This window comes from Mobula birostris, chromosome 10 (assembly GCF_030028105.1).
Source record: "Mobula birostris isolate sMobBir1 chromosome 10, sMobBir1.hap1, whole genome shotgun sequence".
Classification (NCBI taxonomy): domain Eukaryota; kingdom Metazoa; phylum Chordata; class Chondrichthyes; order Myliobatiformes; family Myliobatidae; genus Mobula; species Mobula birostris.
The window spans coordinates 115,038,791-115,066,379 of record NC_092379.1 but is presented as its reverse complement, the minus strand read 5'-3'; the positions used below and the strand labels follow the sequence as shown (position 1 = coordinate 115,066,379).

At 40.3% G+C, this 27,589-nt stretch overlaps 1 protein-coding gene across 1 annotated transcript in view; it reads left to right on the top strand.

The window, feature by feature from the left end:
- Positions 1–7,937: 7,937 nt before the first annotated feature.
- Positions 7,938–27,589, top strand: part of LOC140204264 (E3 ubiquitin-protein ligase XIAP-like) — a 52,174-nt gene continuing 32,522 nt past the window's right edge. The window contains exons 1-4 of the mRNA XM_072270838.1: positions 7,938–8,131; positions 10,500–11,504; positions 15,422–15,521; positions 20,832–20,910. Coding sequence (XP_072126939.1) covers positions 10,634–11,504; positions 15,422–15,521; positions 20,832–20,910 — 1,050 coding nt within the window. The 5' untranslated portion in view covers positions 7,938–8,131; positions 10,500–10,633. The remainder of the gene's footprint in view (positions 8,132–10,499; positions 11,505–15,421; positions 15,522–20,831; positions 20,911–27,589) is intronic.

The following is a 27,589-nucleotide window of genomic DNA, read 5'->3' as shown; positions in this document are numbered from 1 at the left end:
GCTGTTTTTCCAAGTCTATCTGCTTTTTTAGGTTTTCCTTTTCTTGGATCGTAGCCTGCAGTTGTTTACTGACACCTTGGAGTTCTTCTTCATTTGCTTCCATGTTTTCATTTTATAATCTGAATGTAGACAATTCACTTTGCAACAAATTCCTTTTCCTTTTTTATCCTTGTAACAATTTCTTCCATTTTCCAATCTCTTTCCAACTCACCGTTGTTCTTGTTGGGTACTTCTTTGTTGTTGGAGTTCTGCACATTTACCCTGGGCTTCAACCATAAAATTGAGGATTTTCCTTAAATTCTGAAACATTTCTTAAATTCTTGACCATTTGCGATAAATATACTGTCATTAAGATTCCATCTCCCCTGCCTGTGAACTGTTGGATCCTCCATTCAGCGTTTCTTTGACTTCTTCCCACCTAATTCCTTTAATACGAAGATACTTTTCTGCAGACTTGACGATAATTTTAATTTTCTCAGCTCTTCTGCTTGTTTGCGCTGAACAATTAATTGCATCCACAATAAAAAGCATGAACTCCTTTCTACTCATTAATAGTGTATCCTTATTTTTCATATTACAGCTCTCACAATTCACCAGTTTATTATTCCCTGTACTTGTTTGCTTGACAGCCTTTTTTCATCAAATTCTTTCACTGCCTCTGCATAACTGATTCCTTGCGTTACTGTTACATATTGTATCTCAGCCGCCTTCTTGCTATAAATGCACCCTCGATAAGCTGCGCTGTGTTCCTCGCCACAATTGCAGCATTTCAGCCTAGCTCCAGCTTCACATTTCCCATATTCATGTTCTCTAGTGCATCTCCCACATCTTTGTTTTCCTCTACAGACCGCCGCAATGCGCCCAAATTTTTGACATTTATAGCATCTTACAGGCAGTGGTATATATATTACAACCGCATGACACATATACCCTAAGTAAACATTAATCGGCAATCTCTCTTCATCAAATTTAATCATTACCAATAAACTATCACACTTTTTCCAGTTTCTTGTAACTTTCAAACATTTGGCCTCAATAATTTTTGCTACTTTTACGTTCTGTTTAATCTCATCCATAGTAACTTCTGTTGGTATCCCCAAAATATCTCCTCTAGTCTACTTTCTATTGTTGGGTATTGAGCAATGTACTTCTTTGCCGTCTATTTTACATAATCTTATCACTTTACCTTGCTGAGCACTATCCCAACAAATCACAGATAGCGATCCATTTCGTAAAATCTTTGCTCCTTTAATCTGGCTTATAATTTTGTTGAGCATCTTCATCAAATGAATTGGGTTCTAATCACCAAAAGACGCCCCGTCTTCACTTAGTTTTATAATTGCTTTAATTTCATCTTCTTTACATTGTTTTGCTATCCTGTTTTGATCATCCACTGACTCCTCAGAGTTTGATATCCCATAGCTCTGCTTTCTTTTCTTCCTCTTTCCATTCCGTTCCTCTTTCCCACCAACCTCCATCTCTAGTTCACTTCCACTCTCGCCAAAAATTTCCTTCAACAGCTTGGCTCTTTCCTTGATGTTATGTCTCTCCGCCATTTTCCAGTCACAACTTGACTCTCTCTTTCCACAATCACTCCAGCAACTCTCCCACCAGCCCGGACCCTGTATTCCTCCTCTTATCCTCCCTTTATACACCTAACTATTGCTGAGTCATCAGAGAATTTCCAAAACTGCTCCAGTGCTGCTCATAGCCTTGTATGAAACACACAGTTTTGAAGCCACACAAACTGTGGTCTGCCAGTCAGATAGACCATTATCGAGGATACAGTGGAAGTACCAACCTTCACCGTATTCTTACTTCTAAAAGTTGTTTACATTTAATTCATGTTTTTCTTGTGAATGTTGCTTATATAATAATGTGTGCCTGCAATGTTGCTCCCAGTGAGTTTTTCAATGCACTTGTGCATACGTGTATTTCTGCATATGTGAAAGTCTGACTTTTCAATGAAACTGGGGAAAAAGTAAGAAACAACATTTCAAATTGTCAAGAAAAAAAGTGAGATGTTGTGATAAAAGAGTGAGGACAAAGACCAATAAGAAAGCAGAATGATAAAAAATAACAATGTATTGAGTTTCTCAGCAGGCCTAACAGCATTGGCGATGAGGGAGAGAGAAGATTAGGTGAAATCCAATGATAATTCGTGACGCTATCAGCAGAAAGAAATGATAAAAACTGGTGAATAACAAAAATAATCACAGGCATGAATCAGTTGTCACATATCCTTCTGCAATTTTCCTTTAAACAAAAACTTTTTTACTGTTTTTTTCAAACCTGACTATTTTTCCCTGTTTGTCCAAAGGAAGCAGATGTCATTGCAGATGTCAGCATTTATTGCCTGTCATCCAGTGCCCATGAACTAAGGAGGCAGCTAAAAGTCAAGAGGGCCTGTAATCACAGACAGACCAGTCCAAGAAGAGACAACAGATACAGGTATTCTACCCTGAAGGAAATTCTTGAACTGAAGGTGTTTTATTTTAAACAACAATCTGATAGTTTCATCGTTACCAAGACTGAGACTAGATTATATTAAAATAATTATTTAAGCTGTTCTTGTGACTTTGGGTGTATCATCTGGGATTCACAAAGTCATACAGCATGGAAGCAGGCACCTTAGCCCTACTTGTTCATATCTACTGTGTTGCCCAGCAAATTAGTTCTGTCTGCCTTATTTTAATCTCTGCATGGTTGTATCCATTACAATGATCTCTTTGCTTATTTCTAATGTTCCATAGGCACTATAATCTCATTAAATGCCACTTGGGCAAGATTCTTATATCTTATATATCCTCTGCACCAACTTCCATCCCCCCCCCCACCCTAAGTTTGCAATGTCAGAGTTACTTCTCACCCACATGCTGAGATGAGCTTTGTACCACGTCCTTTTTTCACATCCCTGATACTGTCCACTTTCAACCCTGCTTCAGCCCATCAGTTGCTAAAATGATGATTTAACAATTTAATCACACTGCTTTCTGATTCCTCAATGTTATTCAGTAATCATAATATCATCAACATCTCTATTGCCTCTATCTCAACTCCTTTGTTCTCTTCAACCATCACCTCATGCACTTGATAACATGCATCGTCTTTCTGTTCAATAGCACCTGAAATTGCACATTTACAACTTTGTTTTAAATCCTTTTCTGTTTTTGTCTGCTTTATGTCTTCCAGCTCTAAAATGGACAAGGGTAGCTGTGATACTCTCATGGTCATTGTTGAATTAACCACTTCAGCATCAACAGTTGTGTCTTCAGTTATCAGATTTGCCCTACACTATTACAGTGCTCCAGTTTTTCATCTCCATCTGCCTTAAAACTTGGCCTAAAACCAACCTTTCAACCCCAAGTTTTGACCATTTAACTGGCTTAAATGCTTTTGTGTCTTGGCATCATTTGCCTATTTTTTACCTCCTTGTCTCCTTCCCCCTTTCATTCACCTGTCTCTGTCTCCCAACTCCACTGCTCCTTCTAACAATCACCCATCCTCCATGCTTGGGCCACTTGTCAACTACCAGCCCCTTTATTACCCTAAGACAATCCCACTTACCTGCTGGGGCAGCCCACTCCACTGAAGGACTGAATCCACTCCAGGTTTTTGAGATATGCTCAGAATTAATCATTTAACTTCCGATCCAAATAAATCCACTCCAGGTCTGACTTGAACAGTCTCTTACCTTTCAAGAATACCCGAATGACTCCCAGGTTGGTCCTGGGTGTCTCCAGCTTAGATTCCCAGGACCAACCTGATGCAGACATTTATCTCAGAAGCATGGTAAGAGGGTGAGGCTGCAAGTGAGACAAAAAAGGTGTGGGTTCAAATTCCCTCTCACCGACATACTACTAGTTAATGTCCAGACCGTAGAGAACAAAGTTGATAAACTAAGAGCGGGACTGACAATGAGAACTGAGGGCCTGCTGTGTGCTGTTTCAATAAAACATGGCCACCCTGCTTCACCTGACTGTGCCATAGAAGCTGAGAGCTTGTCAATTCCCTAGATGTACTGTGCAGAATCCTTTGGCAAAGTTGGAAGAATAGCAGTCTGCTTCCTAACCGACAGCTGGAGGTGCTAAGACATGATGGTCCTGCCAATTTCCGGCTCACCCAGCTTGGAATATCAAACACTGAAGTGTTACCCTTACTATCTGCCACTGGGACTTCTCTCCAATTTTCCTGACAGCTGTCTCCATCACACCCCAGGTGAAAGTGAAGCCTGCACTCAGTGAACAATACTTCTTAGCCAACAGCCGTGAAAAGTGTGTTGAGGACTGTGCAGTGAAGAGGACAATCTCGATAAACTGGGAGATCTATGTCCCTAGGACTGCAGTGTTCAAATCAAGTGACCACAACCTTTACAAGAAATGGAGGCATGACCAAGAGCTATCAAGGATGTCAAGAGACAATACCAGTCCAAACTTGAATCCCAGCCCAGCCATCAGTTGTGGTAGAGCTTACATGTTATAACAGGTTACGAGACAAACTTGGACAATTTCCAGCTGAGTTTAACAGATTCTATGCACGTTTTGAGCAGGAGAGGATTGTAATGTCACCACACACCTCAAAACAAACCCAAACCTGCAGTGATTGTTGCAGACGTAACATCAGTCTTCCAGAGAATGAACCCACAGAAAGCGTCGGGCCTGGATGGTCTCCTTGGCCAGGTACTTAGACCCAATGCAGACCTGCTGGTGCAACCTCTCCCTCCTTCAATCTGAAGCTCCCATCTGCTTTAAGAAGGCCACTGTCATGCTGGTACCTAAGAAAAACAAGGTAGTATATAATAATGAATACTGCCAGGTGGTTTTGACATCTACTGTGATGAAGTGCTTCAAGAGGCTGGTCATTGTACGTATTAACTCCAGCCTACCAGACAACCTCAACCCACTGTTTCAATCTTTACCACTGAAACAGGTCTATGGTAGACACAGATCTACGTTTGGCCCCACACTCAGCTCTGGATTATCTGGGCAGTAAAGACAATAACCCTTACAATAGGCTGTTGTTTAATGACTGTAGGTCTGCTTTTAATACTATAATTCCAAACAAACCCATCTCCAAACTGGCCAGGCAGCATCTCTAGGAAGAGGGACAGTCAAAACGCAAACAACGGGAATTCTGCAGATGCTGGAAATTCAAAACGCAAACAACCTCTTCCTAGAGATGCTGCCTGGCCTGCTGCGTTCACCAGCAACTTTGATGTGTGTTGCTTGAATTTCCAGCATCTGCAGAATTCCTGTTGTTTCCATCTCCAAACTCCTAGATCTGGGAGTCAGCACCTCTCTTGGCATTTTGGATCCTTGACTCCCTGAACAACACACTGCAATCAGTAAGGATCCGCCATGATTATTTTCAACAATGGTGCCCAACAAGGCTGCCCCCAACTCTGTTCCCTGTATACTTATGACTGCATGGTCAGACTCTGCTTTGAACCCACCTGCAGGTTTGCAGATGATGCCCCTGCAGCAGTCTGTGTCACATCTAACAATGAGAGAGTACAGGAAGGAGGTAGTGAGCTCGTGACATGGAGGTATGACAGCTGTCCTTTCCACAATGCCAGCAAAACAAATGTTGTTTAGTCATTGACTGAAGGAAGGAGGAGAGAGGGTGCAGTTGCCATGTTCCTCCTTGATCCCAAGAATTGAGAGCTTCAAGTTTCTAGCAGTGAACTTCAGCAGAAGTCTGTTCTGGTCCAACCCAAATGATGCCACAGCCAAGAAAGTTCACCAGTACCTGTACTTCCTCAAAAGACTAATGCAATTTGACGTGGCCCCTTTGATCCTCACCAATTTTTATTGATGCACCATAGAAAGTATCCTATCTGATAGATTAAGGTGTGTAATGGCAACTGCCTTGCCTGTGACCATAAGAAAATGCAGAGTTGTGACACAGTTCTGCACATCACGGAAACCAGCCTGTGCTCCATAAAATCTGTCTATACTTCTTGCTGCCTCTGGAAAGCAGCCAGCAGAATCAAAGACTCTTCCCATCCCAGACATTGTCTCTTCTCCCCTGTCCCATTGGGCAGAAGATACGAAAGCCTCAAGGCATGTACCATAAGGCTCAAAGACAGCTTCTACCTGCTTTTATAAAGAATATTAAACAGTATGGTAAGATTGACCCCACAATTTACATAATTATGACCTTGCACCTTATTCAGAGTCAGATTCAGAGATTCAGATATATTTATCAGATGTGCATCGAAACATGCAATGAAATGTGTCATTTATCTTAAGAATCAACACGCAAAGGATGTGCAGGGGACAGCCCACAAGTGTTGCCACACATTTCGGCAGCTACATAGCATGCCCACACATAAAAGTTGGTGGTGAACACAGCAGGCCAGGCAGCATCTCTAGGAAGAGGTACAGTCGACATTTCGGGCTGAGACCCTTCGTCAGGACCCTTCAAAGGGTCTCGGCCCGAAACATCGACTATACCGCTTCCTAGAGATGCTGCCTGGCCTGCTGCGTTCACCAGCAACTTTTATGCGTGTTGTTTGAAATTCCAGCATCTGCAGATTTCCTCGTAATAGCATGCCCACAATGTTCAGCAGCAACAACAACTACAAAGCAAACCAAGAAAACAATTGCAAAAGAAGCCCCTTTCTCACCTTCCCACCCACCCACTCCTCACACAAACATACAAGCCTCCAACCCCAGGGTATGAAGGGAATGTTTGCTACCTGTCAGGAAACAAATCTCAAGGTTGTATAATTTAATACATTCTTTGATAATAAATGTAGTTTGAATATTGAATGAAGGGATGCGGATCATCTGCGGACAGGAGGGATTTGTTTAATTTGGCATCGTGTTCAACTGAAGAGCCTGTACTGTTCAATGTTCTTTCAATAATTCACACTTGAAGTCGGGAGGAGTATCCATAATTCACTATCAGTTGTCAGTTACACAGTTCTGACCAAGCTGAGAAATTATTGTCTGTCTGCATTGCACTTTCTGTGCAACTGTAAAACTTAATTCTTCCCTCTGCTGTTGTTTCACTACCTCAATGCACTGTTGTAATGAATTGTATTTATGAACAGTATGCAAGACAAGTTTTTCCACAATGTGTCACTATAAATGCCAATAATAGACCCATTTACCAATTTACTTCCCCTTCTCCACTTTGTATCTTCCTTCTCCACTCTCTGCCTTGATGAGAGCCTCAGCTTGAAAGATTGACAATTGCTCTCCCCCAATAGATGTACCTCGACCTACTGAGTCCCCTCTGGCATTTATTTTTTACTCCAGATTCCAACATCTGCAGTCTGATTTGTCTCCTTCTTAATTAGTCTCTTTATTAAAGACCTAACAAATCAACATCGAATTTTTTTTAATTGAAAAAAATCATTATTTATTTCCTTTGTTGAATTTGCACCTTCACAAAGTGCCGATGTGAGCTGAAAAACTGTTTTGATAGATCAGTTGAAGGTACACGTTGAAAGTAACGGGGCCTTTTCATTGCTCTGTACAAAATAATTCTGCAATCGACCAGCGCAACTTGGTGAGCCAGAAGGGACGATTCTGCGCTGTATCTCTAAATAAAATATAGTTGGACATTAAATTACCAATTTAGTTAGTTCAGTACTGTGCAACATTGTAGGCCGAAGGACCTGTCCTGTGCTGTACTGTTCTCTTTTCTAAATGTATTTGTTTATTTATTGAGATACAGCGCGGCACGGTAGCCTAGTTGTAACGTAATGGTAATATATATGACGTGATGGCACTGGAAGATCTGTCGCATATCTAAATGATCTTGTGTGGAAATATCCGAAATCTACTTCCAGGCCAGCTCAGAGTTACCATTCATAATGAACCCGACCGCCAATCAGAAGCCGTGACGGGGAATGACATTCTTTCGGATCAATAGGATTAGAGCGCCCCCGATTTCTATCCAATCGCTAACCTCTGCCCACGGGTTTGTAATGCCATTGAGTATTTTGTCCCATCAGGTGATGCGATAGGACTTGGGCCCACAGACTGATTTGACTTCTGTTAATGGCTTGTGTCCTGGTTGATATTGCGCAAACTGTGTCCGTGGGGCGAAAAGACTGTGGAGTCGGTCCCGGTCAGAATTGAGAAATATTCATTTGTTCGAAAACAATAGCGAAATAGAGGTAAACTGTCTGAATTATTGAATACTGGTCGGTATTGCTGCCTGTAATCATGCTCCCAATTAAATTGTTCGACCTTGTTTGTGGAGCCGCACCTTATTGAAATATTTCTTTCTGTTCTTAAGGAAATTGTGTTCTATTTTCGGTGTAGATACCGGGTTCTGGTGTTTTATGATGTAGGGTTGATTATCAAGACCACTTTTAAGAAGAATTAAGTAATTGTTGAGATATGAGTGTTAGTGGTAGACTTGTATGCTGTAATTTTGTAGGGAACAGTTTCTAAAGTAATTTTACTGGCAGACATTTGCAAGATTTATAAGGAAATAGTGAGTAATGAAATTGCATTTGGAGATCGGTATTTAAAATTAATATCACTTCGTTGTGTTTCTATTGCTCTGTTAATGTTGGCATGTTTCAGTATTAATGTGTTATTTCTCTTTATAGTTCTAGTGTCAATGTTATTTTGTTTTGGAGGCTTTAAATTGTATTGAAATTCTGAAGGAGGCACTTTTTTAACCTTGATGTTGGTTATAACTTAGTTAATCCTGGCCTTCTGAGGTTGTTGCTTCATGTCCAACTTATTAACTTAAAATATTGTGACAGGATATCTACAGAGAGAGAGGTGGAGTTTGTTTCAAAGTAATAATCTTTGATTAGCATTCAAGTTTGCTAAATTGTATTTTTATTTTGACCAATCATGGAGTCTTAGTACAACAATAGTTCTTTTGGTCACCCACATAATACAAACTGGGGTTTTCTTTATAATCTGCTTACCTGCATAAGGCTATGTACCTGTGATTATTTAAGTGCTTTTTTACGTACATTGTACTTCACTATTGCTTTTGGTAGCACATTTCCAGATATCAATCACTTAGAGTGAAATTTTTCCCCTCTGATTTCCCCTTGCCTTGTACATGTTGCACAATGAGAAATCAGTTAGGGGAAATAATCATTGATATCCTAGTGTTGAATGGTTTAGTCTAACTATTTATCTTTTTTGTTTTTGGAATAGGTCCAATGGAAATAACTTTTACAAACTTCTTCAGCCAAAGTGGGTTAAAGTTACCATATCAGCTGTTTGCTGTCATTTTACTCATGCTGTCAATATCTTATCAATTTCAAAACTGCTACTTAGTTCCTTTTTTCAGTAATGCTTCAATAGCCTGTGGAAGGGATTTCCCCATTCTCATTCAGAAGACTTTGGAATTTCCATTATTAATATTTCAACCCACTTGTTACTAACTCTCAAACTAATGAAGCTAATTTTTATTTTAATGTAACTTTTATTGTGAAAGCCCATGATGCTAATGATCTCTTTTGGTTCTGTGGAAACCGGTACCAACCTGAAGTCTCTGAACATATTTAGTCCATTACCAGCTAAAGTAATTTGAGTTGCGTTCATGGCTTAACCACATACTTGCCTTTCAGTTGTACTAATGTCAATTTACTGCCAAACACCTGCCTAGAGGGAGCAGAACATTGCCCACCTGCAAAACAAATGAAAAAGTTAAATCTGGTGGAAAAACAGTTCCTGGCATTCCAAATCATGTGAAAGCTACAAAATATTAAAAATTAAAGAAAACAATTCAAGTATACTGAACAAGTTGAATGTTTATTGATATGATTGACACTTGGGTCTTTCATAACATTTCCTGTATTTGAAGTCAATGCACTTGTTCTTCTTGCACCTGGACAACCAGTGCAGCTGTATTGGACAGATTTTTCCACACAAGTGGGGACAAACTGACTCTGCATGCCATTGAACTCTAGGATATAAAAGCAGCTATGTAGAGCAGCCCTTAAGCTTGGGAAATGCTATATTTGACTCAAGGATATCAAATATCAATATTTCCCAACCAATTTGTGTCTAGTAACTTAATATTTATTTATTTATTTATTTATTTATTGGGGTACAGCATAGAATTGGCCCTTCCAGCCCTTTGAGCCACACTGCCCAGTAATCCTCCATTTTAATCCTTCGCTAATCATGGGAACATTTACAATGAACGATTAATCTATCAACTGGTCAACGATTAACATATCAACTGGTACATCTGCGGACTGTGGGAGGAAACCAGAGTGCCCAGAGGAAACCCATACATTCACGGTGAGAATGTACAACTTCGTACAGGCAGTGGTGGGAATTGAACCAGGGTCACCTGCACTATAAATTGTTGTGCTAACCACTGTGCCATGAATGTACATTTTCCTTAACTTTCAACGGTCTGCTCAAAATTACATGTTTAAGTCACTGCAAAATGTGTATGTCAGGAAATTGAGTTTCAATATCTAAATATTTAGGATAAAGCTTTTGTATGTATTGAACTTTATATTAAATTAGTTGCGTTGATGAACTCTTGCCCTTTGATAGATGCAGAAGATGGAATTTCATTTTGAAGAATTTGCTGCTCATTTTTAAACAGCCTTTGGAGAGTCTTCTGAGCACCAAGTAAAAATTATCCCAGGTAACTTTGAAACACAAAGGATTACCGTATTTTCTTCAGTATGGACATTGTAACAGATTGTAAACAAAATCTTTCAAATGAGATCTATCGACTGGAAACATTTGTAAATTTTCCATCTGATGTTCCTGTGTGTGAAACAACTTTGGCCAGAGCAGGCTTCTTCTATACTGGTTATAAAGACCAAGTCAAATGTTTCAGCTGTGGTGGCGTAGCAGAAAACTGGCAACATGGCGATTCTGCTGTGAGAAAACATAGGCAACTTTTCCCAGCTTGTCCTTTTATTAATGGTTTAATGGTAAAAGAACACGTGTCAAACTCTAGTTTTCCAGTTGCGTCTCATGGTGAATTTGCAGCAACTGAAAGTCAATGGTCTGCAATAAATGGGCCTTCCAGACATCCTAATGGCAATCACGAACTTCCCAAAGATCCTGTAAAAAGTGGAGGCATTGAAGACTTATCCCATTTACGGCCTAGAAACCCTGCTATGTGTTGTGAAGCCACCAGACTCAAAACCTTCACTAACTGGCCTAGTTATGGCATTGTAACCCCAAGAGATTTGGCTAAAGCAGGGCTATACTACATTGGCAAAGAAGATCAGGTTCAATGCTTTTGCTGTGGTGGATTAATGAAAAACTGGGAACCTGGAGATCGCGCAATGTCTGAACATAAAAGACATTTTCCCACATGCTCTTTTGTTTGTGGCCTTTCAGTTGGAAATGTACCAGTGGATTCAAATTGTGGCACAGGAGATGTCAACCTGCACCTCAATGATGAACCAAAACCTAGTTTTTTCCACCTTCCGAAACACCCAGAAAAACAGTGTTTTGATTCTCGGCTTCAGACTTTCAAAAATCGAATGCATTTTCCACTTGATGCTGAAGACCTTGCTGGAGCTGGATTTTACAGCACAGGTACTGTCAATCTCAATAGTTAGTGAAGTATTTTGACTGTATTAAGGGGAAAATATATCAAGGGCTGTATATGTTTGGAAATTCCAGCAATGATTATTGCTTTTTTCAGTCAATGAATTAAAAATTTGATACCAGTTGAGCAAAAGTGATTAAAGGATGTGAGGCAATGGCATGCATTGGAGATGGCTCGTGGATTGGCCATTATCACCAAGTTGGAACTCAAACGGAATTAAATGTGTAGGTCCAGTGTCATTCACAGGTACTGCATTGGAGAAATTACCAGAAAGGCTGGATGGTGGAATGGATTGACATGATCTTCTGTTAACTTAACTTCACAAGTAACAATTGTAATGCAATAGATAAACAGTGATGTGAAAGAAAAATACCAACAGATGTATTTTTTTTTCTGGGGTGTAAACCAAGGAGAACTGGTTTATTAAAAAAAAAACACATTGCAATATTACTTGTCAAGAACTTAGGGCAAATTGGTTCCAGTGTGGTATCCAATGCACGTGCACATTTGTAATTGTGATGGTCATGCCAACTTTTAAATTAGCATGAATGCTTATTTGAGACTTCCATTGATCCTGGATGCAGTCAGCTTTTCAATCATGAAAACTAAGCACCAGCAAGGCCAATTAACTCTCTTCACCATGGTAGCTCCCACATTCATTGTACCTGAAGCAAACAATCTAAAAGAAGCAATTGCTTGATTGGTAGTTTTGTTTTCCCTATTGGTTGCAATTACATAAAATTGACCTTTTAAAATTGAAAAATTTGTTTTCAAATAAAGGTGCAAAGTTTGATCTTGAATGGGGACCAGTGATGGTAATGAGATCATCAGAAATGCCAGCAGGATTTGACTCATCAAGCATGCTCATTCAATCATACCTGTCCTTGTGAACCTTAACGGTCTTGCCCATCAAGAAATTGTCAATCTCTGCCCTCAATACTCCCAAAGAGTGGCTTCTATAGCCCTCTGCAGCAATGAATTCTACAGATTCATCACCCTCCAAGTTCCTCCTCATCTTAGTTTAAAGGGATCTTGCTTTGTTCAAAGGCTTTCCTTTAAAGGATGGTTATTGTTATCCACAGAAGATTAATCTACGTTTGGAAGCATGAGCTGTGCTGACATTTTAGATTAGAGGTCTTTTGGGTAAAATTTACAAAAGGACACAAGAAATAGGAGTAGGCCATCTGGCCCATCAAGCCTACCACGCCATTCAATAAGATCATGGCTGATCTGTCTGTAAACTCAGCTCCAGCTACCTGCCTTTTCCCCATAACCCTTAATTCCCCAGCTGTGTAAAAATCTATCTAACTGTTTCCTAAACATATTTAGTGAAGAAGCCTCATCTGCTTCCCTGGGCAGAGAATTCCACAGATTCACTACTCTCTGGGAAAAAGTTTCTCCTCATCTCTGTCCTAAATCTTCTCCCCTGAATCTTGAGGCAATGTCCCCTAGTTCTAGTCTCACCTACCAATGGAAACAATTTTTCTGCTCCTATCTTATCTATCCCTTTCAAAAATTTTGTATGTTTCTATAAGAACCCCTCTGAATTCCGCAGAGCATAGTCCCAGGTGACTCGATCTCTCCTCATAAGTTACCCCCTTCATCTCTGGAATCAACCTGGTGAATCTCCTCTGCACTACCTCCAAAGCCAGTATGTCTTTCCTCAAGTATGAAGACCAGAACTGCACACAGTACTCTAGGTGAGGCCTCACCAGTACCCTGTATAGTTACAGCATGACTCCCCTGCTCTTGAATTCAATCGCTCTAGCAATGAAGGCCAACATTCCGTTTGCTTTCTTAATAACCTGTTGTACCTGCAAGCCAACTTTTTGGGATTTATGCACAAGCACTCCCAAGTCCCTCTGCACAACAGCATGTGCAAAGTATTTTGCCTGATGGATGAATGACTTTTGTATTGTTTGTCAATTTTTTTAATAGCTATTTGTTCTGTAAAAAGCACTTGATGCAGCAGTGGATTTCACATTTTTAATGGCTTCTGACTTGTGTAATGCTTCTGGCTTTTGTAATGCACATCCAGAGGCTGGGATATTAATAGTCTTTCCTTATAAAATGAAAAAGACATGTAGAACAAAACAAAATACCGAAAGACGGAGGAGGAAAAGACTTTCAAGTTGTTTTAATTTAGGTGGTGAGGGATCAATTTTCCAGCCAAAATATTGGGATAGAAGGAATATTAGATGTATTTTGGATAATAGCTTCAGTCATAACTCGTACCTGACTGAGATCTAACTATTGAATTTGATCTAAATGATAATGAACAATTTGGTCTGCAGTCAGTTGCACAGATTGAGGAAATGTATTAGGGTCAGTTTGTGCTCAGAGCCAGAGTTAATTTTATTTTGCGACATGAATTTTTAAAGTTATTTTTTAAGTTTCTTCCAGACCACATCTGGAGATATTGGGAATGTGTTCCTATTTGTTGTCTATCATTGTACAAGGATTCACTGCTGCTTTTTCATTTAGATTGGTGACCATTTTTTCGTTAGCAGGCCAAGCAATTGCATTTTGTCACAATGGCAGGCTTTACAATTGAAGTAACTAAAAATGAGGCATTCTGTGCATCTTTCCGTCAGACCAATTTGGAGGGACAGCTTTCTTCTCAAGCTTATAGAGGTTTGGTTATTACATAAGAGAATGTCTCATTTCATAAATGTCCTCAAAGATCAGCAATGTCAGTAAAAATTGAGTTCAGAAGGCCAAATGACCTTTAAAACTTGCACTGCCATTCAGTAAGAGAATGTCATGCCATTGAACTCTGTTCCAATTTTCATTTGAGACAAAATATATCCTGTTGAGTAGCTGTTTCAAACTTCTACATAGAAAACAGTTAAGCAGATTAAAGTTTGAGTTGGAGAATTGCAAATACAAGCAGCCATATGAGATGATGGAACCCTTATGAGATGCTGCAAATTGTTTTTGAATGTAATCTGAAATGAATGTTTTCCATTATTCATTATTGGAAATAATCCTATTGGCCATTGCAAACAATTTTGCATGATTTTTAAACTCGTTAATGGGCATGATCTTTGTGTTTTAACTTTTTTCATCCCATTCCATAACCTTTGACTGTTGTCTGAATAACAAATTGCCAATAATAGTTGAAATGAAATTGCTTTCTTTTCGTTACCTTCCTTGTTATTCTCCAAAATGTTCACTGCGAATAAAAACAACGGGTGCTCTTTGGCACAAGATGGTCTATTTCAAAACCAGGTGTCAGAGAATTCTCAGTAATCCTTTCATAGCTTCAATCATACTGAACTTATCCATTAAATTCTGAACTATCATTGTTTATTCCATGAGTGGAAATAATGAACAATAAGATGGGGCTATATTTGTATCAGGAATTGATGGATAGAGCATTTAGTAAAAAAGAGCGATGAATCTTATGTCCTTTTTGGTATGGATAAAATTGTTCAAGTGGGAAAATGATTATTATAACAGTTGTACTTCATAGCAAAGGTTTTTGTTTTTCATTGTTTGCATGTTAATACCCGTTGAATCAAGTTGCACTTGTCTGAATCATTGATTGAAGGGAAAAGCCAGTATGACTGATTTTGAAAAGTATTAGCTCATACTTTTTGACTGGAAGATGACACTTTTCACCCATGATATTAAGCTCAATTGCATTATCACACTCACTTTTTCAATGAATATCTGAACATCTGAGCAGTTCTGCAATACAGCATCTGTGGAATTTGGGAGTCGACAAATTTTGAAACGGAACTGAACCATGTTGTGGTGATGCAACATTGCCTCTGCCCAGTTGTACTGAGGAAATGAAAATATTAATGGGAATTTGCAAGTTTTTGTGATTGCACATGTGTGTATTAGATAATTCTATTAATTTTGGAGGTAAATACTGAATTTTGACATTGAATTTCAGGTGATGGAGACAACGTGAAGTGTTTCCATTGTGATGGAGGCCTTAAAAATTGGGAACCTGGTGATAAAGCCTGGGAGCAGCATGCAAAATGGTTTCCAGGGTAAATTGCTAAATATTTTTGATTTTTCTGTATTAATTTTGTATAAGTCAATTAATTGATGATTCTTGCTGTTTTCAGTTGTGTTCATATTTATATTTCTTAAATAAGTTTCTCCTTGTGGAATTCTGGTTTTGATAGTCCTCAACTACTTCTCTATGATTTTTTTTTCAATGTAGTCAGTTGTTTCTTTAAATAGGGCAAAGAAAGTGAGTGCCTCAAGTCTAAACTAAGGTGTGCTCACTATTTCCTGCAATAGTTTGGAACGATGTTCCAGCTGCCTTGGAGAAAAATAATGGATTTGCTATTTTTCTAGATACCAGGGTAATATCAGGTCATCTACTTTCGTGAAAATTATTTATATTTAGGTACATTGCAGAATTTCTCTTCCAGTGGGGCTGCCCAGCAACCCCTGCTTTAACCTAGCCTAATCACAGGAGAATTTACAATGACTAAGTACCCCACTAACTGGTACACCTTTGGACTGTGGGAGGAAACTGGAGCACCTGGAGGAAACCCAGTCTGTCACAGGGAGAATGTACAAACTCCTTGCAGATTGTGGGAATTGAACCCAGTCACTGGAACTGTACAGCGTTGTGCTAACCACTACGCTACCGTGCCTGTTCATCCTGTATACAGTATTGCAGCTGAATGTAATGGGACATTTTATCTTCAATTTTGGTATCTCCAATTTGTCCACTACCATGTTTCAAATTTTTCTTAAGTGGTCTGCTTGGCCTATTTATGAAACTTCATTTTGTGTTTAGAAGAAGTTAAGGGGAAATGCCTGACAGTATTTTTCTAAGAAATGTATGACTAATTTAAAGTTAGCTGTTATATTTGCAAATGGATGTGACTTAATTTCCCTGTCCAAAATAAAGATAGTTAACTCAAAATCAGAAAAAGGAGATTTGCCGAACATCTGTTTTATCTCAAATGGAAAGGATGATGAAGAGGTTATTTGCATCATTGTATCTTGTTTCTGACACAAACTTCAGAGTAGACTGGGCACAGTTTAACCCTGTGCTGAAAACAAAAGGCTGGAAGCACTCCATATTTGTTGAAGGAAGGACCATTGATGCTTTGAGTCAGAGGAAGGAGAGAAATGCAAGTTTTTCAGTCAGAGAAAGTGGGGAAGGAGCATAAATAAGAAAGGAGTATTTCTGATTTAGTAATTCCAAATAGCTGAATGGTGCAGGGTGGGGGGGGGGGGGGGGAGAGAAAGAGTTACCAGCACACAAAGTATTTGTTTATAAATAACGACTTCAGGGTATGACCAGCTTACTAGACAATATGAATGGAATAAGAAAAAGCTGAGCCAACCTGATTGGCAAAAAAATAACTAATTCTGTTATTGACAGAAGGAAGAGTGCATAACCTCAGTTTGGACAATTTGATACAAAATTTGGAAAGCTGTAGCATGTTCAGACCAAACAAGGTGTAGGGCTTGATTGGAATGATGCATGAGGCCAGGGATGAGCTGTAGTGGGAATGATATGTTAAAGCAGCAGCCACCAGCGAGCTCATTCATTCACAAAGACTGTAAATCTCCTGCGCCATCTGTAATTGGTTTTTCCAATGAGAAGGCGATCACGCTGAGGACCAAAGAGAGAGCATGAGATTAGAAAAGTGCAACTGAACTGGTGTTTCACTGAGGAGGAAAAGTTGTTGGGTCCCTGGATGCTTGGCAGTGAAAAGATGAATCTTAAGGTGTTGCAACTCCTGTGGTTGCAAAGAACATGTGTCATCACATGAGGGTAAGTAATCTCTTCCTTCCTATTCTGAGACCTGGTTACTGACAACAGACATTCCAAGTTATTAGGAACAATGTCACTAAAGCTACGAAAGTAAAATCCTCCAAATTCCCAGGAAGAATCAATGAACCAATAGCAGAGTCCTCTCCCAGGTTCACATGACCACTTACTGAATAGCATTTAATTGTAGGAGAGACCATGACACTTGCATACCAAACCCCAGAAATGCACGCTATTCCAGCTTTTGTCATAGAATAAAATTACCAGGTAGATGGGCAAAGAATCATGTAATGCAAAATTCTCTTTTTCTGTAAAGAAACATTCAGAAATTAAGAATATCAGGCAATGGCAGATGGAATCTGAGATGGGCAAGTGTGAAATGTTGCAATTTGGGAAATTAAACCAGGGTAGGATTTAGGCAAAAAGATGACAAGATCTACAGTGTTGAAAACAGACATGAGGCTACAAATACATAGTTACCTGCAAGTGACCTTTCAGGTGGACAGTGTGGTGAAGAAGAATTTGGCATGCTTGCCTTCGTTGGACAGTATTTTGAGCATGAGTTGGAACACATCTTACAACAGTATAGAATGTCAGTGAGACTACTTGCCTGAATACTGCACATTCCTGATTGTCAAGCTGTAGGAAGGATGTCATAAAACTGTTCTTTTATATATTAAAAAAAAAAGTGCAGAAGAGGTTTTACTGAGACTGGAGGGTTTAAATTATGAGAGACTGGCCAGGCTACAGTTTTTTTTCCTCCTGGAGCAGAGTGTATGTATGTAGATTGGTCATATTCTTTTTACTAGGTAGGGGTGTCTAAAACTAGAGGGAATCGTTTTAATGTGAGAGGGCATCCTTTTTACACAGATGGTGGGTATGTGGAACAAGTTGCCAGATTAAGTGTTAGAAGCCAGTAAAATTAACATTCAATAGATATTTAGAGAAATTTATGGAAAGGAAAGGTTTGGAGGAAAATGGACTAAATGTAGGCAAGTAGGAGTAGGTCTGGTAGGCTGAATGACCTATTTTGATGTCGTGTAATTAAAGGCTATGCAGTTGGGAGCATTTGAAGGTCATGGTATGTTGGTAGGACTGACCATCTCATATGACCAAACCAGTTATTCTATTTGTTGCTATGTCAATGAATATCTGGTACAGTAGAAGCCAAATGGGTAAAAAGACAAATACAGAAAGCTATTGAGATGTAAGTAAAATCAAATTAAGGGGAGAAATCAAGTATTGCCTAAAACTTTATTAAAAGAACGGTTAAAATTTGATTTCTTGAATGTCAGTTTGCACATCATTTTCAAACACAGAATTTGGTGAAGGATTTATGGATTCACAAATTATTTTGTAGAAATCAATTCACAAATTGACTTGCTATATGGAAAAAGAATCAATTGTTATTATGGAAGACAGAAGTAGCTTAAGTGTTGAGCAAATGACACTCAAGTTACTAGAATCTGTTAGCAGTCATTGAGGGAAGGGTCCAAGAGCTGGTATAGATACAATGGTAATTCATGGTGAATGGAACAGATAAATATAACTATTTTGATGGTGGTGACTCGGAAATGAATCAAAGAAATATTTGCCATGAAGCTCGTTAGGCTTTTGTACCCTTGTCAGAATCGGGTCAATTCTCACTTACTAGTAGGTACTCCTGTACTTTATAGGACCTTTACTTATCTTGTTCCAGATGCAGAGCACATGAAGTGATGAAACTTTCTGAGTTTCAAAAGCTTGGCATGTTTCTCATCAACTTTGAGCATTGATTTAATTCAACTTTTGCTAAGACTCTTATCCTTTGTTGCAGATAAACAACCCCAATGTACCATACTCCTGCTCAATCATGGCATATTACTAGTTCTGGCAGCATTCTCAAATGACCCCTGCTGCAAGTACTGTTTAAAAATTAGTTGGTAGTGACGTGTTCCTTGAGTTATGGTGGGTTAAGCCTAAATCATGATTCATTTCTTGTTTCTCAGATATGAAGATGTCAATTATCTCAGATCTTAAATCTTATTATCTATATCTCCATCCTATTATATTTGGGGATCTAGTCAATACTCCCAAGCTGGACCTTTATTGTATAATACTGTGGATTTACCTCCTTAGTACCAGATAGAGAATCAGGTGATTTAAAATTTAAGTGACCAGCTTCTTGAGTACAATGGGTCCAAGAGTAATTTGAAGATGGGATAGTTAATGTTTGAGTTGCTTGCTGTCTAACCTAGAACCTTTATCCCTACCCCCTGAGCCATTGCCCAGAGGAAACAGAAATAGTTTCAATTGAATTCATTTCCTACAAAAAAAGAGGCTCTGTTACTGAATAATTTGCTTCACCTTGAGCACATTTTCCACTTCACTGATACAGCATTCCTGAAATATGAAGCGTCTTCAAGAAGCCTTGCAGAGGCTTCAACATCACTGTAAATCTTAAACAACTCCTGCAATTTCAAATGACACATCATCCTTGATTGCAAACACGAGGAAATCTGCAGATGCTGGAAATTCAAGCAACACACACAAAATGCTGGTGGAACGCAGCAGGCCAGGCAGCATCTGGTAGAAATGGGAAGTGTGGGGTGTGGGAACTGAGGCTGCTGGCAGTGGATGGGGTATCCCCAGAGCTGATAAGGTTGGTGATGGTGTGGGAGACAATGGCCTGGTGCTCCTTAGCGGGGTCATAATCGAGGGGTAAATAAGAGGTATCAGCGAGTTGTTGCTGTGCCTCGGCAAGGTAGAGGTCAGTATGCCAGACTACAACAGCCCCCCCCCGCCCCCCCATCAGCACGTTTTATAGTAAGGTTAGGATTGGTGCGGAAGGAGTGGAGAGCAGAGCGTTCAGAAGGAGTGAAGCTGGAATTGGAACAAGGTGTGGTGAAGTCGAGACAGTTGATGTCCTGTCGGCAATTGGCAATAAAGAAATCCAGGGCAGGCAGAAGACCAGAGTAAGGTGTCCGTGAAGAGGAGGAGGGTTGAAGACGGGAGAAGGGGTCATCAGTGGGGGTGCTGCCTGGCCTGCTGTGCTCCACCAGCATTTTGTGTGTGATCCTTGATTGCATTTCAGTTTGTCACTTTGGTGCTGGAACTTTAACACTGCTGGAATACCAGCAAGAGAAACTCATGGTCCATGAAGGTTGCTTACTCCAAATTGCATGAATAATAAGCTTGGAGTCCTGCTTAAAGGGTTAAGTGATTCAATTTAATTTTATGGTTAATAGGCCTTTTTTTTAAACGAAAGGTTGATCACAGAGGAAGAGAGCAAGTTGTTCTGCAGCCCTATCAGGTGTGAAGCAAAGCTTAAGGCTGCAAGTGTACGTTTCCTGGGCTGGAAATTTTTTCCCCTCTTGGGATACACTTAGCTGAAAATGGTTCACAACATTTTTTTAAAAATCGGTTAGCTCATCCCATGAGGCCAGAAGCCACACAGTTTTGATTCTCGTTTTTAAAAACAGGAAAACATTTGGTACTCCTTTTTAATATTTTAAAAAAATTGCTTGGTTTGCATGAATTTTGGAAAACTTTTTCAGGAAAATATTTTTCTTCCCAATAGGTGTGCTTTCCTGATTCAGCAGAAAGGCCATGATTTTGTTAATGATGTTCAATTGAAGAAATTGCATTTGAATTCCACAGTAAGTTTAATTCTTGAACTGTCACTTTGGGGTTGTGTGTGATGGGAAGAGGGTAAAGACGTCAATAGTGTGGAGTGGTTTGATTAAGATGCTTGTTTTATAATTTATCTAACCCTAACCTCGTTCTAGAGTGCACTTAGGCCACAGTTGGCACTCCATTGGCTACTGCAGCAAGTTATACCCTTAATTATTATTTTGCTCTGCAAGCCATTTAAGCAGTTTATCAGCAAATTAAATGCTTTCTTTCACTTCCCTTCATGCTGTAATTGTGAATTCAACAGCCTTTGTCTTGGAGAATTGCTTTCACTTGATACCTTAAGACTTCAGGATGTTCTATAATTCTTAAACTTGATCAAGTACTTGTAGTTCCATTTATAAAGTCATTGCAATCTTGGAAGTTTATGAAACCCATTCCTTTTCACGCTATGATTAATGACAATGATTCTATATTCTCACACTTATAATTTCTTGAAGGCAAAATCAGTCCAAATCCCTCCTTACTTGCCCGTCCACAATCTTCAGATGAACAAAACTTGACCATTTTATCCACAAAGCCAAAATTTATTTTAATTTGAGTGTCTGCCCCACTTTTGGATAAATTTGGCCTTATTTAGAAGTAGCATCTACCACATTATTCAATAACATATTCTAGAAAATTGAAACCATTCCAGGGAAGGCAAGGTTTTCTTGTGCCGATTATATTCCATATCTTAGTGTCTAAGATGCGATTCCCTGCTGCCAACATCTGTGTAAATCTTTTCTGTACTTTTTCCAGTTGGAACAACAACTTGTAAACTCCGTTACCTGACTAATGAAGGCCAGCACGCTAATCACCTTTTCACCACCCTGTAATGGTGTTTTCAATGAATTACCCACTTGTGTTTCTTTTCCGTTATGCTCCCCAGTGTCCTGCTATTCATAGTACATGTTCTCCACTGGTTTGAATTTGCAAAATGCATCACCTGAAGCATATGTTTTGAAATTTAGTTGCCACGCATCAGCCCACTTCCTAAACTAATCAAGATTCCCTTATCTACAATAACCTTCTTCACTATCAACACCACTTCCGAACTTCATGGCACTTGCAAAAACTTACTGATGAAACGTTGTGTCCATGTCCAAATAATCAGCATATATAACAAATAACAAGGGTCCCAGTACTGACCTCTGCACGCGCCATGAGTCACTGGCCTCCATTCTGAAATATAACCTCCAGCACTACCCTCTGCTTCCCACCTCCCAGCCAATTTTGAATCCACTTGCCTACCTCTCTCTGGATTCCATGGCAGCTAACCTACCATGTGGGCCCTGCTAAAGTCCAGATACACATCCACTGCCCTAACATTAACATGTTGGGTAACCTCATCAAAAAAAAAATCAAACATGACTTCCCACACACCATCCTGGACTCCTCCTATACAGACTGTATCTATCCAAATGCTGTTAGATCCTGTCAGTCACAATTGTCTCCAGTAACTTTCACCCCTCCCCACTGATGTCCAGAAACATAGAAAACCTACAGCACAATACAGGCCCTTTGGCCCACAGAGTTGTGCCAAACATGTCCCTACCTTAGAAATTACTAGGCTTACCCACAGCCCTCTATTTTACTAAGCTCCATGTACCTATCTAAAAGTCTCTTAAAAGACCCTATCGTATCCGCCTCTACCACCGTTGCCGGCAGCCCATTCCACGCACTCACCACTCTCTGCGTTTATATTAAAAAAAAACTTACCCCTGACATCTCCTCTGTACCTACTCCCCGGCACCTTAAACCTGTGCCCTCTTGTGGCAACCATTTCAGCCCTGGGAAAAAGCCTCTGACTATCCACACGATCAATGCCTCTCATCATCTTGTACACCTCTTATCAGGTCACCTCTCATCCTCCATCGCTGCAAGAAGAAAAGGCCAAGTTCACTCAACCTATTCTTGTAAGGCATACTCCCCAATCCAGGCAACATCCTTGTAAATCTACTCTGCACCCTTTCTATGGCTTCCACATCCTTCCTGTAGTGAGGCGACCAGAACTGAGCACAGTACTCCAAGTGGGGTCTGACCAGGGTCTTATATAGCTGCACCATTACCTCTCGGCTCCTAAATTCCATTCCACGATTGATGAATGCCAATACACCGTATGCCTTCTTAACCACAGAGTCAACCTGCACAGCAGCTTTGAGTGTCCTATGGACTTTGACCCCAAGATCCCTCTGATCCTCCACACTGCCAAGGGTGTTACCATCAATACTACATTCTGCCATCATATTTGACCGACCAAAATGAACCACTTCACACTTACCTGGGTTGAACTCCATCTGCCACTTCTCAGCCCAGTTTTGCATCCTATCAGTGTCCCGCTGTAACCTCTGACAGCCCTCCACACTATCCACAACACCTCCAACCTTTGTATCATCAGCAAACTAAGAGTAAGGGTCCCAGAACAGATCCCTGAGGCACTCTACTGGTGACTGACCTCCATGCAGAATATGTCCCGTCTTCAACCACTTGCCTTCTGTGGGCAAGCTAGTTCTGGATCCACAAAGCAATATCCCCTTGTATCGCATGCCTCCTTACTTTCTCAATAAGCCTTGCATGGGGTACCTTATCAAATGCCTTGCTGAAATCCATATACACTACATCTACTGCTCTTCCTTCATCAATGTGTTTGGTCACATCCTCAAAAACTTCAATCAGACTCTTAAGACATGACCTGCCCTTGACAAAGCCACGCTGACTATTCCTAATCATATTATACCTCTCCAAATGTACATAAATCCTGCCTCTCAGGATCTTCTCCAACAACTTTCCAACCACTGAGGTAGGACTCACTGGTCTATAATTTCCTGGGCTATCTCTACTTCCTTTCTTGAATAAAGATACATCTCATCCAGTTCCGGAGACTTAACCAACTTGATGTTTTCCAAAAGCTCCAGCACATCCTCTTTCTTAATATCTACATGCTCAAGCTTTTCAGTCTGCTGCAGGTCATCACTACAATCACCAAGATCCTTTTCCACAGCAAATACTGAAGTAAAGTATTCGTTAAGTACCTCTGCTATTTCCTCTGGTTCCATACATACTTTCCCACTGTCACACTTGATTGGTCCTATTCTTTCATGTCTTATCCTCTTCCTCTTCACATACTGGTAGAATGCCTTGGGGTTTTCCTTAATCCTGCCCACCATGGCCCCTTCTGGCTCTCCTAATTTCCTTAAGCTCCTTCCTATTAGCCTTAATAATCTTTTAGATCTCTAACATTACCTAGCTGTCTGAACCTTTCGTAAGCTTTTCTTCTTGACTAGATTTATTACAGCCTTTGTACACCACAGTTCCTGTACCCGACCATAACTTCCCTCTCATTGGAACGTACCTATGCAGAACTCCACACAAATATCCCCTGAATATTTGCCGTATTTCTTCTGTACTTTTCCCTGAGAACATCTGTTTCCAATTTAAGCCTCCAATTTCCTGCTTGATAGCCTTATAATTCCCCTTACTCCAATTAAACTTTTTTCTAACTTGTCTGTTCCTATCTCTCTCCAATGTTATTGTAAAGGAGATAGAATTATGATCACTATCTCCAAAATGCTCTCCCACTGAGAGATCTGACACCTGACCAGGTTCATTTCCCAATACCAGGTCAAGTACAGCCTCTTCGCTTGTAGGCTTATCTACATAGTGTGTCAAGAAACCTTCCCGAACACACCTAACAAACTCCACCCCATCTAAACCCCTTGCTGTAGGGAGATTCCAATCGATATTTGGGAAATTAAAATCTCCCATCACAACAACTTATTATTACACCTTTCCAGGATCTGTTTCCCTATCTGCTCCTCGATATCCCTGTTACTACTGGGCAGCCTATTAAAAAAAACACCCAGTGAAGTTATTGACTCCTTCTTGTTCCTAACCTCCACCCACAGAGACTCTGTAGACAATCCCTCCATGGCGTCCACCTTTTCTGCAGCCGTGACACTATCTCTGATCAACAGTGCCACACCCCACCTCTTTTGCCTCCCTCCCTGTCTTTTCTGAAACATCTAAAACCCAGCACTTGAAATAACCATTTCTGTCCCTGAGCCATCCAAGTCTCTGTAATGGCCACCACATCATATCTCCAAGTACTGATCCACACTCTAAGCTCATCTGCTTTGTTCATAACACCCCTTGAGTTAAAATAGACACATCTCAAATCTTCAGTCTGAGTGCGTCCTTTCTCTATCACCTGCCTACCCTCCCTCTCACATTGTCTCCAAGCTTTCTCTATTTGTGAGCCAACCGCCTCTTCCCCAGTCTCTTCAGTTCTGTTCCCACCCCCCAACTATTCTAGTTTAAACTCTCCCCAGTTGCCTTAGCAAACCTCCCCGCCAGGATATTGGTCCCCCTGGGATTCAAGTGCAACCCATCCTTTTTGTACAGATCACGCCTGCCCCAGAAGAGGTCCCAATGATCCAGAAATCTGAATCCCTGCCCCCTGCTCCAATCCCCAGCCACGCATTTATCCTCCACCTCATTCTATTCCTGTTCTCACTGTCGCGTGGCACAGGCAGTAATTCCGAGATTACTACCTTTGCGGTCCTGTTTCTCAACTTCATTCCTAACTCCCTGTAGTCTTTTTTTAGGACCTCTTCCTTTTCCTACCAATGTCATTGGTACCAATATGTACGACAACTTCTGGCTGTTCTCCCTCTCACTGCAGGATATCTTGGACGCGATCTGAAACATCCCAGACCCTGGCCCATGGGAGGCAAACTACCATCTGAGTTCCTTTCCTGCGTCCATAATCACCTGTGTGACCCCCCCTAACTATAGAGTCCCCTATCACTGCTGTCATCCTCTTCCTTTCCCTACCCTTCTGAGCCACAGGGCCAGACTCTGTGCCAGAGGCATGGCCACTGTTGCGTCCCCCAGGTAGGCTGTTCCCCCCAACAGTACTCAAAGAGGAGTACTTATTGTCAAGGGGTACAGCCACAGGGGTACTCTCTATTACCTGACTCTTCCCCTTCCCCCCCCCTCCTGACTGTGACCCACTTGTCTGTCTCCCGTGGCGCCGGTGTGACCACCTGCCTATAACTCCTTTCTATCATGTCCTCGCTCTCCCTGGCCAAGCGAAGGTCATCGAGCTGCATCTCCAGTTCCCTAACTCGGTCCCTTAGGAACTGCTGCTTGACAGACCTGGTGCAGGTATGGCTGTCCAGGAGGCTGGGAGGCTCCGGGACCCTCCCCCTCTCTCCCCCCCCCCCCCAACATCTGACACCGAGCACAGAAAACTGGCCTCACACTCATACTACTTTCATTCCGCAATTAACACAGGTAAACCTACCTCGCCTCTTCCTGTTACCGCCTAAGCCCGTTGAGCCAAAGCCCTGTCGCTCTGCCGCCTCTCACTCCGCTGCCTGCTGGATATGGCAGTCCTTTTAAACCTTTCGCGCTCTACTGGCTGACGTCACACACCTGCACAGTCTCACCTCTCTTTTACCCTGAGTAGTAAAAAAAATCTCCCTTCGCTCCGAAAAATCAGCCGTTCACTCGCAGGCTTCTTGCTCCAAATCAAAAAAAAAAATGTCTGTTTGACTTGTCTGTAGTTCCCTGGCTTTGACCTGCTACCTTTTTTAAACAACAGAACAACTTTATAGTCTTCAGAACCTTCACCTTGTATTGTGTCCAATGTCGTTCTTTGACTTGTATATCTAAATAATGAATATCTTATTGACTAAAACAAAATGATTCTCTGATAATTCTCTGTGCAACAGTCTGATCTAATTTATTTTCAATGCTATTTATTGCAAACAATGCATGTGACCATACATTTATCTGGATATAAAATTGCTTATTTTCTATTGTGTAGCCCATTGCTAGATCACATATGAAACTTCTTAACACTTATCTGTACAAAGGTTAACTTTAAATCTAATTATATTTTCATTGTTAGGGTAGTTAATGAATATGGTGAAGATTAGGATTGAGTAATATGATCTACTAGTTGAATTTTAACTGCAAGATCAGTCCCAGAAAACCAGAAATGGATTCACAATTCTAAATTTTTAAGTAACTGTATAACCTCAAGAAAAATAATTCATAAGTTAAGGTAGATATTGCCTTGCAATCCTTTTATTCCTTTCTATTCTTGACTGTTCTGAGTGCTCAAAACTAATGGACATGTTATGAATAGTCTGATTTCTGAGAAGCAATACTGTTTTTTAATATAATTTTTATTAAATTTTCAAAAAGAATACATGAAAAGATAAAATCTACCCTCCCCCCTCCCCTTAACCCTCTCTCCCCCCCCCCATATATAGTCCTACCTAAAAAGAAAGAAAGAGGAAAAAAAAGAAAAGAACCGCCTGGTTATTGGAAGGTTTCCACATGCTCCATGGGATTCAAAATAAATTTGGTATAATTATTCGTTACTTTCCCCAAGTAACCAAAATCTTTATCAGAGCACTTAAATATGCCATCCTATCTTTTGTAAATAAGGGCGCCAAATATTCAAAAATGTTACATATTTATCTCTTAAATTATAAGTAATTTTTTCAAGTGGAATAGAACTAGCCATTTCATTATTCCAACGATCCATACTTAAATACGAATCAGATTTCCAAGTAACTGCTATAGTCTTCTTAGCTACTGCCAATGCAATTTTTATAAATTCTTTCTGATATTTATTCAATTTAAATTTCG